The sequence below is a fragment of the Sarcophilus harrisii genome, chromosome 3 (assembly GCF_902635505.1).
Source record: "Sarcophilus harrisii chromosome 3, mSarHar1.11, whole genome shotgun sequence".
In the NCBI taxonomy this organism is placed as follows: Eukaryota; Metazoa; Chordata; class Mammalia; order Dasyuromorphia; family Dasyuridae; genus Sarcophilus; species Sarcophilus harrisii.
Genome location: NC_045428.1, coordinates 50157028 through 50171980, shown reverse-complemented (window position 1 = coordinate 50171980; position 14953 = coordinate 50157028). Strand labels below are relative to the sequence as shown.

The 14953-nt window shown below is 33.5% G+C and overlaps 1 protein-coding gene across 4 annotated transcripts in view; it reads left to right on the top strand.

The window, feature by feature from the left end:
- PLS1 (plastin 1) overlaps positions 1-14953 on the top strand; it is a 123881-nt gene that overhangs the window by 81964 nt on the left and 26964 nt on the right. For all 4 annotated transcript variants that reach the window (XM_031957816.1, XM_031957819.1, XM_031957818.1 and 1 more), the window contains exons 3-8: positions 619-782; positions 2462-2591; positions 4079-4211; positions 8812-8893; positions 12755-12920; positions 13012-13154. In XM_031957816.1, the coding sequence (XP_031813676.1) occupies positions 619-782; positions 2462-2591; positions 4079-4211; positions 8812-8893; positions 12755-12920; positions 13012-13154 (818 nt within the window). The remainder of the gene's footprint in view (positions 1-618; positions 783-2461; positions 2592-4078; positions 4212-8811; positions 8894-12754; positions 12921-13011; positions 13155-14953) is intronic.

The window sequence follows — 14953 nt, the reverse complement described above, 5'->3', positions numbered from 1 at the left end:
GATATAGAATGTTCTATTTTTCAAACACCTAATCTCTTAAAATTCAAATATGATTCTGCTTATACAAGTGCACGAGAAATCTGTTATGATGCACTAAGTAACTAAGGAATGAAATAGAAATATGCAGAAAAAGGGCCTTGTGCAAATGTGACTAATGGAAATACCCCTTTCCTTTTGGAATTCCAGGCCGTGATCATAGTTAAGATCAGAATTGTCCCAAATGACCATCACTTTCCTCCAGTTCCTGGCATTATTTCCGCCAATTGAATTATTCCCACCTGTGGTTATTTGAATTATGCTAAACCCCAATTTTCCAGTTCTCAGTTCTCATTCAGACTGAATTCCTAAAATGCAAAGTCCCCCAAATCCTAATGCACTTTAAAGCAAGACTTTTGGGAAAACCTGTGTGATAGCTATAAGTATGTGACATAAGTGCAATTTAAAATTATTTTTATGAAGTAGTGAATAGGGTTGTTTGGAAGCATATAATATTAAGTCACCGAAATTCATTTATATCTTTCATTAAGACATTCACATGGTCAATATCCTTAATCTAGATTTCAAATCTGAAATGATTGTAAATGATTGAGATCTGATGGATGACATTTTCCTTTATAGATACTGACAACAGTGGCTATGTTAGTGATTATGAGCTTCAGGATCTCTTTAAGGAAGCCAGACTTCCCCTGCCTGGCTACAAGGTGCGAGAGATCGTGGAGAAAATTCTAGCAGTGGCTGACAACAACAAAGATGGCAAAATCAACTTTGAAGAATTTGTATCTGTAAGTAATAGGAGTTTCTCCTGGGTTCTTTATGCTGTTTAATATATATATATATATTTTTTTTTTTTTTTTTTTTTGCTAGTAACTTGAATGAAGACAGAAATATATTGTGATGCAAAACTGTTTGCGTTAGATATCCCTGATAAGAGACTGACATTTAATATATCTAGAAAATTAACACAAATATATAAGATCAATAAATATTCTCCAATGCATAAGTAGTTATAAGATATGAATACATTTTTCTTTTTCTTTTTTTAAACAAAAATTTCAAAAAAAATCACAAATTACCAGCTGCCACATAAAAAGATTTCTCCAGATCATTAACAAAGAAAAGATCCAAATCAAGACAATAATGAGCCAGCAAATTGGTAAAAATGACAAAAAAATGGAAATAGTTATAATTCCTGCAGAAAGACAGAAACATTAGCTTTTGGCTGGTAGAGTTCTGTTTTAATTGATTCAATCATTCTACTAAGCCATTTGTAATTGTTTTTTAAAAAATTGGAAAAGTAGAGAAAAAATCCACCATCTTTGACCCAAAGGTCCTACTGCTGTACACTTGTACTTAATAAGGAGGCTAAAATCCAAAATAATCAGAGCAACACTTTTTTTGTGGCTGTGTAGAACTGGAAACAGAGTAAGTGCTAATCAATTAGAGAGTGGCTAGATGGGTTGTTATATTTGAACATAATGAAATATTATTGTAACATAAGAAATAACAAGTTGAGAAAATTCAGAGAAGCATGCTAAGAGTTATGTAAACTGTTGTAGCATGAAATAAGAATTGAGCAAACAACATAAAGTCATTATAATATAAAAACCAAAATTGAACAACATGTAATAACTATTGAGTTTAGCTCAGAATGAAATTTGAGAATACACGACACCTTCCTCTTCATTATAAAGCTGAGGGGAATAGTATATATGTTTTTAGATACAGTTGACATATTAGTTTTATAAAACTGCTTATTTTTCTTTTTCTTTCAAAATCTTCATTTCAAGGGATGGCTTGTTAAATAAAGTAGGCAGGGTCATTCAGAAATGAATGTGAAATTCAAAAATGAAGGTATCAAAATTAAGATAATTTTTTAAAAAGTGCATTGCTTTTCCATTGTACACAGCAACAAGAAGATTGTGTAATGATCAATTATGACAGACTGACTTCTTCTCAGCAGTTCAGTGATCCAAGGCAATTCCAATAAACTTTGGATGGAAAATGCCATCCACATCCTGAGAGAGAACTATGGAGACTGAATGTGGATCAAAACATATATAACATTTTCATCTTTTTTTCTTTTTTTTTCCCCTCTTCTTTCTTATAGTTTTCCTTTTTGTTCTGATTTTTCTTTTCTAATATAGATCATATGTAAATATGTGAAAATGAATGTGCATATTTAATGGTTTAAAAAAAGAAAAAAAGCACATTGTTTTTCTTAAGCTTTTCTTTGTGACAAAATCTTATAGAGCTTAATTGGAAACCTATGTCAATAAATTATTATTTTTTGGCATAATGTTAAACTACATTTCCATGTTTATATTCTCTTCCTTGATTCTATATTCAATTGACTCTTGTGTGACTCTACTTTAAAAAAAATCGAGTTAAAAATATTCTTGTTTCTGCAGAAAATTTTCTTATGATTCATTCTGAATGAAACTTCTTTTATGCTCTATTTCAGTTAATGCAGGAATTAAAAAGCAAACACATCAGCAAAACATTCAGAAAAATCATAAACAAGAGAGAAGGAATTACTGCCATTGGAGGAACCTCTGCTATCTCCAGTGAGGGGACACAACATTCTTATGCAGGTAATATTCTCAAACTAGAGTACAACAGTTGCAATGGTAGTAATGTATTGAGAGACTGCCTTATGATAATTGGAACTATGTTTAGTATGAATGGGGGACTGGTTCACCTATCTAGTTTTTAAGCTTTTCTTTCACACCTATTCAGAGAAAGGCAGAAAGGATAAAGGTAAGCATTTCTTAGATGCAGCAGGCACCAAGAGGTCTAAATGTCAAAATAGTCTATCTGTTTCATAAATTATCTATTTGGATCTACTCCTATATTAAATTTAAGATCACATTAGTCCATCAGATAAGGTGATTGATTCTTTAGAGACAGATTGCATGGAGTATACAAAGAAGTTCTGGAAGGATCAAAGAAATATTTTTGCCAAGTTATTCCTTCCAGCCACCAGAATAATATCCATCCTCTCTCCTCCTTAGATATCTGTTCAGAATGTGCTTGAAAAAAATGTAATTATCTCCAAATATCAGGATTAAAGAGAGAAAAAAACCAGTCTTCCTATAGTATAGATATAGTGATGGAAATGTGAACTCTACTTCTATTGCTAAATGATTTCCACATTGATAGTACTAAAAGGCTTGAACTTTGTGTTTTCACCAGTATATAGCTCAAAAAATAACCCAACAACATTTTTGTTAATGAATAAAAACTAGTGGCTAAATCTAACTTGGAGGCAAATTTTGGTTTACAATGTGCAGAAAGCCTGAGTTCTGAGTACAGGACTATATCATTTTCTATTTACTCCAAATTCTAAAACTATAACATTCCACTTATAAGCATTAAAAATGACCCTTTATTTTATGATTTATTTCTATTTGGCTTCACAATCATAGTTCTCTGAATTTTATTTATAAATCATGGACTTTATCGATGGCTAGAAATAAAGTTGTTGGTCTCTTGATTATTTTGGGGTTTTTATTTTGGAGGGATACATTTTTACTCTCTGAATTCCCACTTCTTTTTTTCAATTATATAAAACATTTCCATATTGTCTTTCTTTATAAGAAGATTTGAATGAACAAAAAATATGAAAGAAAGAAAATGATAAATAGCATGCTTCGGTCTATATTCAAACAACACCAGTTCTTTCTCTGGAAGTATGTATCATGTTTCATCACAAGTCCTTTGGGATTATCTTGGATCATTGTTGAATTCCTACTTCTAATTCTTGGGCCAATGTCATTGGTAATAAGTGTTAGGAAAAGTAGTAACCCTGCCCAAATTAATTTAAATTCTTCTCATTTAACAAATGTACCTCACTTTCCCCTAGAATATATTAAATGGAAGTAATTGAATTCACTCATAGAGATTCTTCAAAGTTTTAGTACATTTTCAAGAAATGTACTAAAAAAAAGCCATCTATCATTTTTAAACAGGTGTAAAACTGTCAAAATGTGTTTCTCTAAGGTCATCTTTTATTCCTGTGGTTATACACCTGTGACTTGATCATTCATGACTCCTGAATGCTTATAATTTTGTTTTCCAGAGGAAGAAAAAGTGGCCTTTGTTAACTGGATAAACAAAGCCCTGGAGAAGGACCCTGACTGTAAGCATCTAATCCCTATGGATCCAACTGATAACAGTCTTTTCAAATCACTTGCAGATGGTATCCTTCTTTGGTAAGTTGGATGTTTGCTAGAGCCTGAATATTTATTTAGCAAAACTCTTAAGGTATAGGTCAAATGTTTATATATTTTAAATATCTCTTGAAGCAACATGTGTTTTTTTTTATTGTTATTTAGTCTAGACTTTCGATTTCATCAGTATAGGAAATTCCTTTGTAACGGCTAATATTTGTATAGTGTTTAAAGGTTTACAAAACACTTTACAAATATGACCTCATTTTCCCCTCACAATAGTCTTGAAAGGGGGATGCTATTGTTGTCCTTATGTTATAGATGAGGAACCTGAAGGAGACAAATTTAAATGATTTGCCAGAAGAAAAAAAAAACAATCTAGAGACCAATAGCTTTCTTTTTAGCCATCAATGAATTCCATGGTTTATAAATAAAATTCAAATCTGAAGTTAGATTTGAATTCAAGTCTGGTAGATCTGAATTCCTGTGCATAAGGCTTTGTATCAGCCACTTATTCATATCTGTAGCTTATATAGTCTCAGGAAAAATAAAATAAAAAAGACGGTATCATAGTGTAGTGGATAGAGTGCTGTACTTGGAGTCAAAAAGACTGAAGTTTAGATTTCATTTCTGATATAACTGGCTGTGTGACCCCAAACAGGTAACTCAGTTTTCCCGTCTGTAAAATGGAGAGTTTGAACTTGATGGTTTCTAATGTTGTTCTTTGCTCTGAAAATTTGATCCAATTAAAACTGCTTGGAATACCATGATGTTAACTTGCCCAATACATGAGCATTGTAGATCAGAGGTAAAGTTTGAACCCCAGCTCTTCCAGACTTACTCCTCATCACAGATAAGTGGCACAGTGACTCATAGCGTGTTGTAAAGTGCCTTGAAACCTGAAAGTGCCACATAAATGCTACCAGCTGTAATAATATGTGTAATGTAAAATAACATATAATTATAGTGATTTATCAATAATGATAATAGCTAACATATAGTACTTACTATGTACTAGACACTGTGCTAAGTACTTTACAATTTTTATTCCATTCGATCCTCACAACAACCCTGAGAGAGATAGGTGCTAGGATTATCCCCATTTACAAAATGTGGGGGCAGCTAGGTAGTACAATGAATAGAACCCTAGCCCTGAAGTCAAGAGGACCTGAGTTCAAATCTGATCTCAGAGACTTAACATTTCCTAACTGTGTGACCCTGGACGAGTCACTTAACCCCAATTGCCTAAGCCAAAAAATAAAAAAGTGAATAAAATAAATAAAAATGTGGAAGTTGAGGAAAACAGGTGACTTGCCTAAGGTCTTAGAGCTAGTAAGTGTCTGAGGTCAGATCTACTGACTCCAGGCTCAGGATTTTATCCACTGCACCACTTACTTGCTTAATAATTAATAATAATACATAATGTAATTATGCAATAATATATATGATATTGAGTGAGTTTCTCATGAATATTATAATTTAACAAATGAATTGCTTAGCAGAATAATCACCTGATTAGAAATCTCTTGGTTAGTTAAGTACATTTTGTCGTTCAGTCGTTTTTCACTTGTGTCTGACTCTTGCTGCCCCTTTGGGGTTTTCTTAGCAAAGATACTGAAGTGGTTTGCCATTTCCTTCTCCATCTGATGAGGAAACTGAGGAAAACAGGTAGAAGTGACTTGTGCAGGGTCACACAGCTAATGTCAGGGCAGATTCAAAAATGAGTCTTCACCACCCCACTGCTCAGTTAAGTACTTTAGCTTCTACCACATTAATTTGTTCCCTTACTTTTAATGCTGCTCTTTTCACATATTATCAAAGCAGTGCTATCATTAATGTCAGTGTTTTCCAGGTCCACTGAGAGATTTCAAGTGGGGTGGGGAGTTTATTAGAGGAATTAATATCAAGACTTTATCTTTCTGTCTGTTGAGGATAAGGTGTTCTGAAAGCCTCATAGAATTCCTTCCTTCCAATGCCCAAGGGAAAACAGAAAACTGTCTTTCTGAGCCTTGCAGCTGACAAAGGAAAAACCAGAAATATTTTTGAAATGAATCCTGGCCCAATTTTACATTTATCTGGCAGAGATGTGACTGTAGTCAAGACAAATTAGAAAGGACAAACCAAGAGGCTGCTAGAATGAACAGAAAGTTTAAAATTAATGGGAAATTAAGGACATAGATAGTCCCATGGTTCTGCAGTGACTCTATAGTCCTTTTTTCCTTTCTCTTTTCCTGCTACAAGAAGGATTTTAAAGTATTATTTAAATATTTAAAAATGTGTTATGTAATGAGTGATAGGTACTTTCTTCAACCCAGAGAAAACTTTCATGTTATTATAGAGGTACTTTCAAGTAACATTGTCACATACATACATGTTAAATTTTTGCCACCATATTCTTACATATATGCACATGGATACATACATATTATGTATATGTTAAACATTTACCAGCATACCCTAGATATATACATGTGTGTATATATTATGTACATGTGTACACATATGTAAATGTGTGTATCGTGTAGGGTTGTGCTTGTAAATGTTTAAACAGATTTCTAGAGGAAAAAAATTGTCCATACAACACACTTTTAAGTTTAATCTACATTATTGATGTTTTTTCTATCCCTTTCTTCAGTCTAAAAATCAATAAAATAATAAATCAAACCCTGATTTGTAGCATTTTCCAATTTCTAAAGTTTAAATGCTCATAAAGAACATTTAACAGTCAGCTTTTCTGAGCTAATATGAGTTGGCTTCTGTATGCTTCTATATCTATCTATATCCATATCTCTCTCAATCTACATTTTTTGTCTGTATTTATATGCCTGTATATATATATCTATATATCTATATATCTATATATCTGTAGCTAGATCCATCCATCTATATATCTATCTACCTATCTTTTTTCTTCCTTCCTTTCTTTCTGAGATCTCTATGTCTCAGTTATAGCTGTTTTCTTGAAATGTAAATTATCATTGGATTTTCATAAAGAATGTTATTTAACCCTTTGTATACAACAAACTAAAAAGATTTCATCTGTGGTTCTATGGATCAAATCCATTTATAAAAAGAAAGGCATGTGTCCAAGATCTTCCAATGTATTAAGAATCCTGTTGAATAAGAGAACCATTGGCTTTTAATTAAACATATTTTGGGACAATATTATTTATTGTAATTATATTTGACCAAGTGTAGTTTTATTTACATTTTCCTTCCTCCCTCCTTCCTTTCCTTCCTTCTTCTCTTCCTTTCCTTCCTTCCTTTTCTTTTCTTCCTTCCTTCTTTTCCTTTTCTTCCTTCCTTTCCTTTCCTTTCCTTTCTTTCATTCTTTTCTTTCCTTCCTTCCTTCCTTCTCTTTTCTTTCTTCCTTTCCTTTCCTTCCTTCCTTCCTTTTCTTTTCTTCCTTCCTTTCCTTCCTTCTTTTCCTTTTCTTCCTTCCTTTCCTTTCCTTCCTTTCATTCCTTTCTTTCCTTCCTTCTTTTTCTTTCCTTCCTTCCTTTCCTTTTCTTCCTTCTTTTTCTTTTCTTCCTTTCCTTTTCTCTCTTTTCTGTCTTTCTGTATCTATTTTTCCATATCTATCTATCTATCTATCCATCTTTCCATCTCTGTGTCTCTCTGTCTCTATTGTTCTCTGTGTTTGTTTCTGTCTATCTGTCTTTCTCTCTGTCTGTCTCAGATATATCTCTCAGTGTGGAGAGAGAGACACAATCTCACCAGATAGTTAAACTTCTAATACTATAAACCTCACTAAACTGAACTAGGCTAACACACATTTAATTCCACACATCAAAATAGGAATTCAGTGGAAGAATCAAGTAAAATCATGGAAGAAAGATCTTGGGGATTGTTGTTGTTGTTTGTTTATTTTAGAAAAGTAAACAGATTTTATGAATTTTACTCCCATGAAAATCATTTTTTGTCACTACATGCTACTGTTAATTAAATTAAATAAAAGCTAAACTCCCAGGAGGGGAATTTAGGGCTTTGGTCCTGCAGACTTAAAATTAATTTACAGTAACTAGCATTTATGGAACAGCCAGGTGGCGCCATACTGCACAGAGTGCTGGATCTAGAATCATAAAGACTCATCTACCTGAGCTCAAATTTGACTTGTCTGACTCAGCTGTGTGACCCAGATAAGTTACTTCCTCCTGTCTGCCTCAGTTCCTTCATCTGTAAAATGAGCCAGAGAAGGAAATGGCAAACCACATTTTCTTTGCCAGGAAAAGCCCAAATGGGGTTTTTAAATACAATTGAAACAACTGAAAAACAACAATTAAGGTTTACAAATTTTATCTCATTTGGTCCTCCTCGGAGGCTCCGGCAGATTGGTGCTTTCATGATTCCCATTTTATAGATGAGGAACTGAAAAAGGTAGAGGTTAAGTAAAAAAAAAAAGAAAGAAAAAAGGAAAGCTGTTATTGAAGTGAAGAATAAAATTTTCTTTAGGTGGAAAACATGTTGGAATTTTTCACTAGCTTTTGGTCTCCTTTACAAGGAAGAACTTCTCAAAAATGAGCTGATTGATATGTTTTTCTTAAAGTTTGTGTATTTAGAAGAATTAAATGTAAACATTTCTGACAAGTAAATGAAGCAATTAAAGTGATTTTTTTTTTTACTCTCTATTCCATCCTTTTAGCAAAATGATCAACTTCTCTGAACCAGATACCATTGATGAAAGAGCCATTAATAAGAAGAAACTCACACCTTTCACTATTTCTGTAAGTATTCAGACTATTCCAGTGAAGTAGGCCTTTTCTATTGGATATCAACAGACAACAGAAATTTTTTTTTTTTTTGCATGATGGTTTTATGACATGTAAGGCACATATAGCTGTACATCTGTATATGTACACATGTACATAGACACAATCCCCAAAGTCTCAGTGCAGCTTCAAACTATTAAAAATCACTTCATCTCTGTCTACCTCAGTTTGTTCATCTGAAAAATAGAGATAATAATATCTATTTCGCAGGATTGTTGTGAGGATCAAATGAGAATTGTAAAGTGCTTAGCACAGAACCTAGCACATAGTAAATAAACCTATCTTCTCTCTTTCTCTTTTCCCCTCTCTCCCTCCCCTCTCTCCTTTCCATCTCTCCCTTCCTTTCTTCCTTCCTGAAGGTTTAATTCCTCCCTAAGAAGTCAACAGTAGGAATTGAAACATAGACTAGGGGAAACCCTGCAACTGTATCAGACTTACAAGAAGCAATTAACTTTCTAATATTACTAGAGTAAGAGAAAGTCAAAAACTGATGTCAACATTAACCAACAGAAGCTTTTTTTCTGACATTTTACAAGTTTCACCTTTGTGGAAGTTCATGAAAACCTTCTTATTACTTCAATAGAAATATTAAGAAATGAATATTGTTCCAGTTTAAAGTCTTTTCCAAACATAGTAGAAGGGAAGGCAAGGTTATTAATTGATTAGTCTTAAGAAGCAATCCCTCCACTAATATTGTTTCCCCCTATTTTCTTAAGTTTAACCTCTTTCTTTTAGGAAAATTTTTAAAAGATCAAGAACAAAAGCTAAAGCCCAAAAAGTAGATTAGGGGTGGAAACAAGACTTTGGAAAAGAATTACTTCATGCCTAGTTAAAATGATTACTTTCCAGTAATGAACTGAACCAGCTACACCCAGCGAAAGAACGGTGGGAGATGACTAAGAACCATTACATTGAATTCCCAATCCCTCTATTTTTGCCCGCCTGCATTTTAAAAAAAATTTCCTTCACAGGCTAATTGTACAATATTTCAGAGTCTGATTCTTTTTATACAGCAAAATAACAGTTTGGACATGTATACTTATTTGGTATTTAACTTATACTTTAATATATTTAACATGTATTGATCATCCTGCCATCTAGGGGAGGGGATGGGGGGAAGGAGGGGAAAAATTGGAACAAAAGGTTTGGCAATTGTCAATGCTGTAAAATTATCCATGCATATAACTTGTAAATAAAAAGCTATAATTAAAAAATAAATAAATAAAATGATTGCTTTCTCCCTTCTCCTAAAGTGATTAAAGTTGATCTACCCAGGAGATCCCTTGATGATTTCAGGTCACCATGACTAGCTGAGGAGAGTGGAGAACTCTTGATGGAAGGGGTCAGAAGATTTGAGTAATTTAGGAAAATGATTTTCCAAGATTAAGTGACTATTGTTCCAGAGAGATGAAACAAAATATTAATTTTTGCCTTACCCTGAATCTTGTAACTCTGTTTTATAATATGGCAAAGTTTTTCCTATTTAAAATCCTATAAAAATTACTTCAAAATGTCTTGGAGGAATAGAAATATCTGAGATCATGAGGGGACTATGCCAGGGTAGACATTGCTTCAAGCAGCATAATTCTTGGATTAGAATAATGATAATAGTTTTATTTCTAGGGAACAATAAGGCTTGAGGGAATCATGAGAATCATTTTATGCAGAAACATCAGAGAAGGAAATTATTCTAGTCCTCCTTCAGAAAAAACTGGAGCTTAATTTCTGTTCCTGAATACTAACATAGCAGTGACTTCAGAAAATAACTTAAACTTAATTACCTCAGTCCTTTGTTAGTTTTGTTCTTAGCTCTTATGGCCATTGGCCCAGGGAATCAACTGCTGTCCAGAGACAAAAAAATAAATTCAGCGTATTGGGGTGGGGGCAAGAAAAAAAAAAAAAAACCTTTTAACTTTTATCAAAAAAAAAAAAAGTTAAACCCTTAAAGTTGAATCTTGTTAGCATATTCCATGTTCAGTTCTTATTATCTAGATTACTAATCAATACCAAATGGCAACTGAAAGAAGGCCCCATCTGCATACAGATGATTCATATAAATATAGGACATTCAGTCCTTGGAAAAGCTAGTTGGAAAAGATTTTCAATATACAGTTTGATTTCAAGATTTCCTGGGGATAAATGAGAAAAACATCAATGAGTCAGCTCAAGCCCAAATTTGTCAAATTTAATATCTTTATTTTCTTATCATCTCTCCTAAAATTTTTTGTTTTTTTACTTCCCTCTTTGTCATTACTGAAATATAATCTGTGATGTTAGAAGGATTATTATTTAAAAATAAAAGACTTATTATAATTATCCTTATAATAAAAGAATAATTCTCAACAAGGGAAAAAGGAAAGGACATGAGCAAAGGCTTGTGTTAAATCAATTCTATTGTTTCAGTATGTCATTTTATGGCATTTTAAAAGCAGATTCTTTTTCTTTTGAAAAGAGCATACTTATAGAGGAAAAATGATGCCTCATGAGAATTAGTCTATATTTTTCTAGTATGCAAAATTAATTGTTTTTAGATAATATGTGTGTATCTTAACAATATTATATATTACATGTTATGATAGTTATACTATATGATAATGAATAAAATAGTAATAATAAAAGGGCTTAATAACAGCTTTTAAAGTTACAAAGAGTTTTATATTTGATCCTCACAGCAACTGTGTGGAGTAAGGAGTACAGATTTTCAGACTTAAAATGAACAGATAAGGAGATTAAAGTTTACAGAAGCCAATAATTTCTTCAAGTTCTTGCATCTAATAAGTAAGAGAGTCAGGGCTAAAAACCAGGCTTTTTGATGATTTGAGATACTATAAGTAGCAGTCATCTCTAAATTCTGATCCACCAGAATTTGGTAGGTGATTGAAAAATGCCTGTATTGAAGGGATGCACATATGAATTTGTATTTTCCTTGAAGTTAGGATGCTGTGATAGGCAAATGGCATGGAATTTTTTTCCTATAGGAAACAATACTGTGGTAGCGAATGAGGCATTTGTCCTGATTCCCATAACTTTACTCAGCTGTTTTTTCATGTCTATTTTCATGAGGCTATCACTTCTTGCCTAAAGTGTATAATAGCCTTCTAGCTAGCCCTCCTTCTTTGCTTTCTTCCCTCTTCTTTTCTTCCTTCCCTTTTCTTTCCCTCCCCTCTCTTCTCCTTGCCTCCCTTCTCTTTTCCTCCTCTCTCCTCTTCTCTCTCCTTTTTTTCTCTTTTCTCCCCTCTCCTTCTCTTTCCTCAAAGAAGTTGACTGATTTTCAAAGAGCATGGCAGTAGAGCCCAAATTCCTGAAAGTTTAATTAATCTAGCGAGGCTTTGAATTTAGGGTCAAAGATGTTTGAAACTTCTGCAACATGCTCTTTTAAAAAAAATTTCATAAAATGTGCAGAAAGACTTTTTTATTAAAGCTTTTTTTTTCAAAGCATATGCATCGATAATTTTTCGACATAAACTCTTGCAAAACATTGTGTTCCAATTAACTCCCTCTTTCCCCCCACCCGCTCTCCTAGATGGCAAATAATCCAATATGTTAAACATGGTAAAAATATGTTAAATCCAATATTTGTATACATATTTATACAATTATTGTGCTGCACAAGAAAAATCAGATCAAAAAAAGAAAATAAGTGAGAAAACAAAATGCAAGGAAACAACATCCGAAAGAGTGAAAATGCTATGTTGTGATCCACATTCAGTTCCCACAGTCTTCTCTCTGGGTGTAGATACCTCCCTTCATCAAAAGATCATTGGAACATAAAGACTTTTAATGGAACTGACTGGTTGTATTTCTCTTTAAAATTAGGAAAACTTAAATCTAGCATTGAATTCAGCATCAGCCATCGGCTGTACTGTAATCAATATTGGAGCCCAAGATCTGAAGGAAGGCAAACCTCATTTGGTTTTGGGACTTCTATGGCAGATCATTAAAGCTGGTCTTTTTGCTGATATTGAGATTTCCAGGAATGAAGGTAAAAAATAATGACAGTATTTGCTTTTCCCATTAAGCATACTTCTGGCCTCAAGGTAGCAATGTTTCATCTTTTTTTTCTTTCTTTTTAGCCCTAATTGCCTTACTAAATGAGGGAGAAGAGCTAGAAGAACTCCTGAAGCTTTCTCCAGAAGACCTCTTGCTACGATGGGTGAACTATCATCTGGCTAAAGCAGGATGGCAGAAAATCAGCAACTTTAGTGAAGATATTAAGGTTTGCGTTTTTCTTCAGATATCTTATTTTACAAATTGGCATTATAAAGTGTGATTAAAAAGGAAAGAGGGGACCATGTGTTATATATATGCTGGACCTAATTCAGAACCTCATAGGAGGCTCAGGATGAATTCAGCTCCCCACTTTTTTTCTCTCTACTCATCTAAATCCTCTTTGTTGTCCTAGACACAACTCAACACCCATCTCTTTTATAGAGAAAGCTCTATAAAATTCCTTGATCATCCAAATTAGAGCTTTCCTTTGAAATCCTATAGCAATTCATTGTTTGCACATCTTATGTCATTAAAGTATATGGGGTCAGTAACTTCATGTTTCTTACACGATGGCAACCAATTTTCTGCAGGAAACTGTATTGGTTTTCAAATAAGAAAATGCATTGCATATTTTGTCTAATATAAAAGATCTTACATAATTCAAAGGAACTCTAATGCTACTTCAATTTTTTTTTGCTCTCAAGTTTGTATATATTTGGAGATTAAAAAAAAATATTTCCCTCAGATTTGAGTATGAGTTTAGGATTCCATCATTCACAAATTGGATTTTCTTGAACAGTCTTCCTGATGCATGTTCGTCTATGTATTCAGTTTTTCTACTAAAAAAAACCTCCAGGACAACTCCAGTCAATGTCTTCTGAATTAAAGTATAAACTCCTACTCTTCAAAATGAAGACCCTTAATGACCTTGACTCAGTGTACCTTTTCTACCTTTTTCTCAGTCTCACTCCTTTAATATTCCAAACTTCTCTCCATCCACAATTTTCATTCTATTCATCTCCTTTTTTATTGCCTTTGGTCAAAATATTTTTCCCTTTGACTCTGATGGATTTTGCTCCATTTTCTCCCTTTAGTACTCTCACTTCCTTTAAGACCCAAATTAGGGGCTATGCATTTAATGAAGACTTTACTGACAAATTTTTTTTTGTGCTCTCACTCTCATGCTCTCTCTTTCCCTCTCTCCCTCTCTCTGGTAGAGTCTTCCCCCTCTACCAGTTGTCACTTTGATATTCCTAAAGCACACATCTAACCACATCCTTCTTCTGCTTAAAAAGCTCCAATAACTCCCGGTTTCCCCTTGGATAAATACAAACACCTCTGTATGGTATTTGAAGCCCTTGACAAGCTGGCCCAAGTTTCCTTTCTAGATCCATTACTCCCTTTCAGTATAATCAAAGTGTTCTCTTGCTATCTCTCACACACAATCTCTTTCCTAGCTCTTCAGACTGTTCCTAATGGCTCTCTCAGCTCACATGTAGAATCCCTAGCTTCCTTACAGGTGGAATTCATAGGGCTTCCTTCAAGGAGCCTTTCTTGGTGTTTTAATCAGTTTCTCTAGCTTGTGTCTGTTCTTCTGCTTCCCTGATATTTTCCCTCAGGAAGCTCCTTAGCATCAGAGAGTCTTTGCTTCCTTTGTCCCTGAGCCTGTTATGCATAAAGATTGGTTGAATTTGTATTCCCAGTATACAAAGTCTTGCTTGTAGTAGGTGCTTAAAAAGATAACATGGCTCATTTGTCTTGGGGTTGGTAAGATCTGAATTCAAATTCTGCTTCTGCTGCCTATAGTTGTGGGTATTTAGGCAAGATGAGCTTTCATTTCCTTGTCTGTAAAATATAGATCAAACCAGTATAACCTGCTTTATACATTTGCTTGAATATTAAATGCAATTATCTGCAAAAGACTGTATTTGCAACACTTACCTGTTATTATATTTGTGGAATTGAATTGGATTTTTATAAATCACTTTCAACATCACAGGTTAATAACAACAAGAATAACTAATA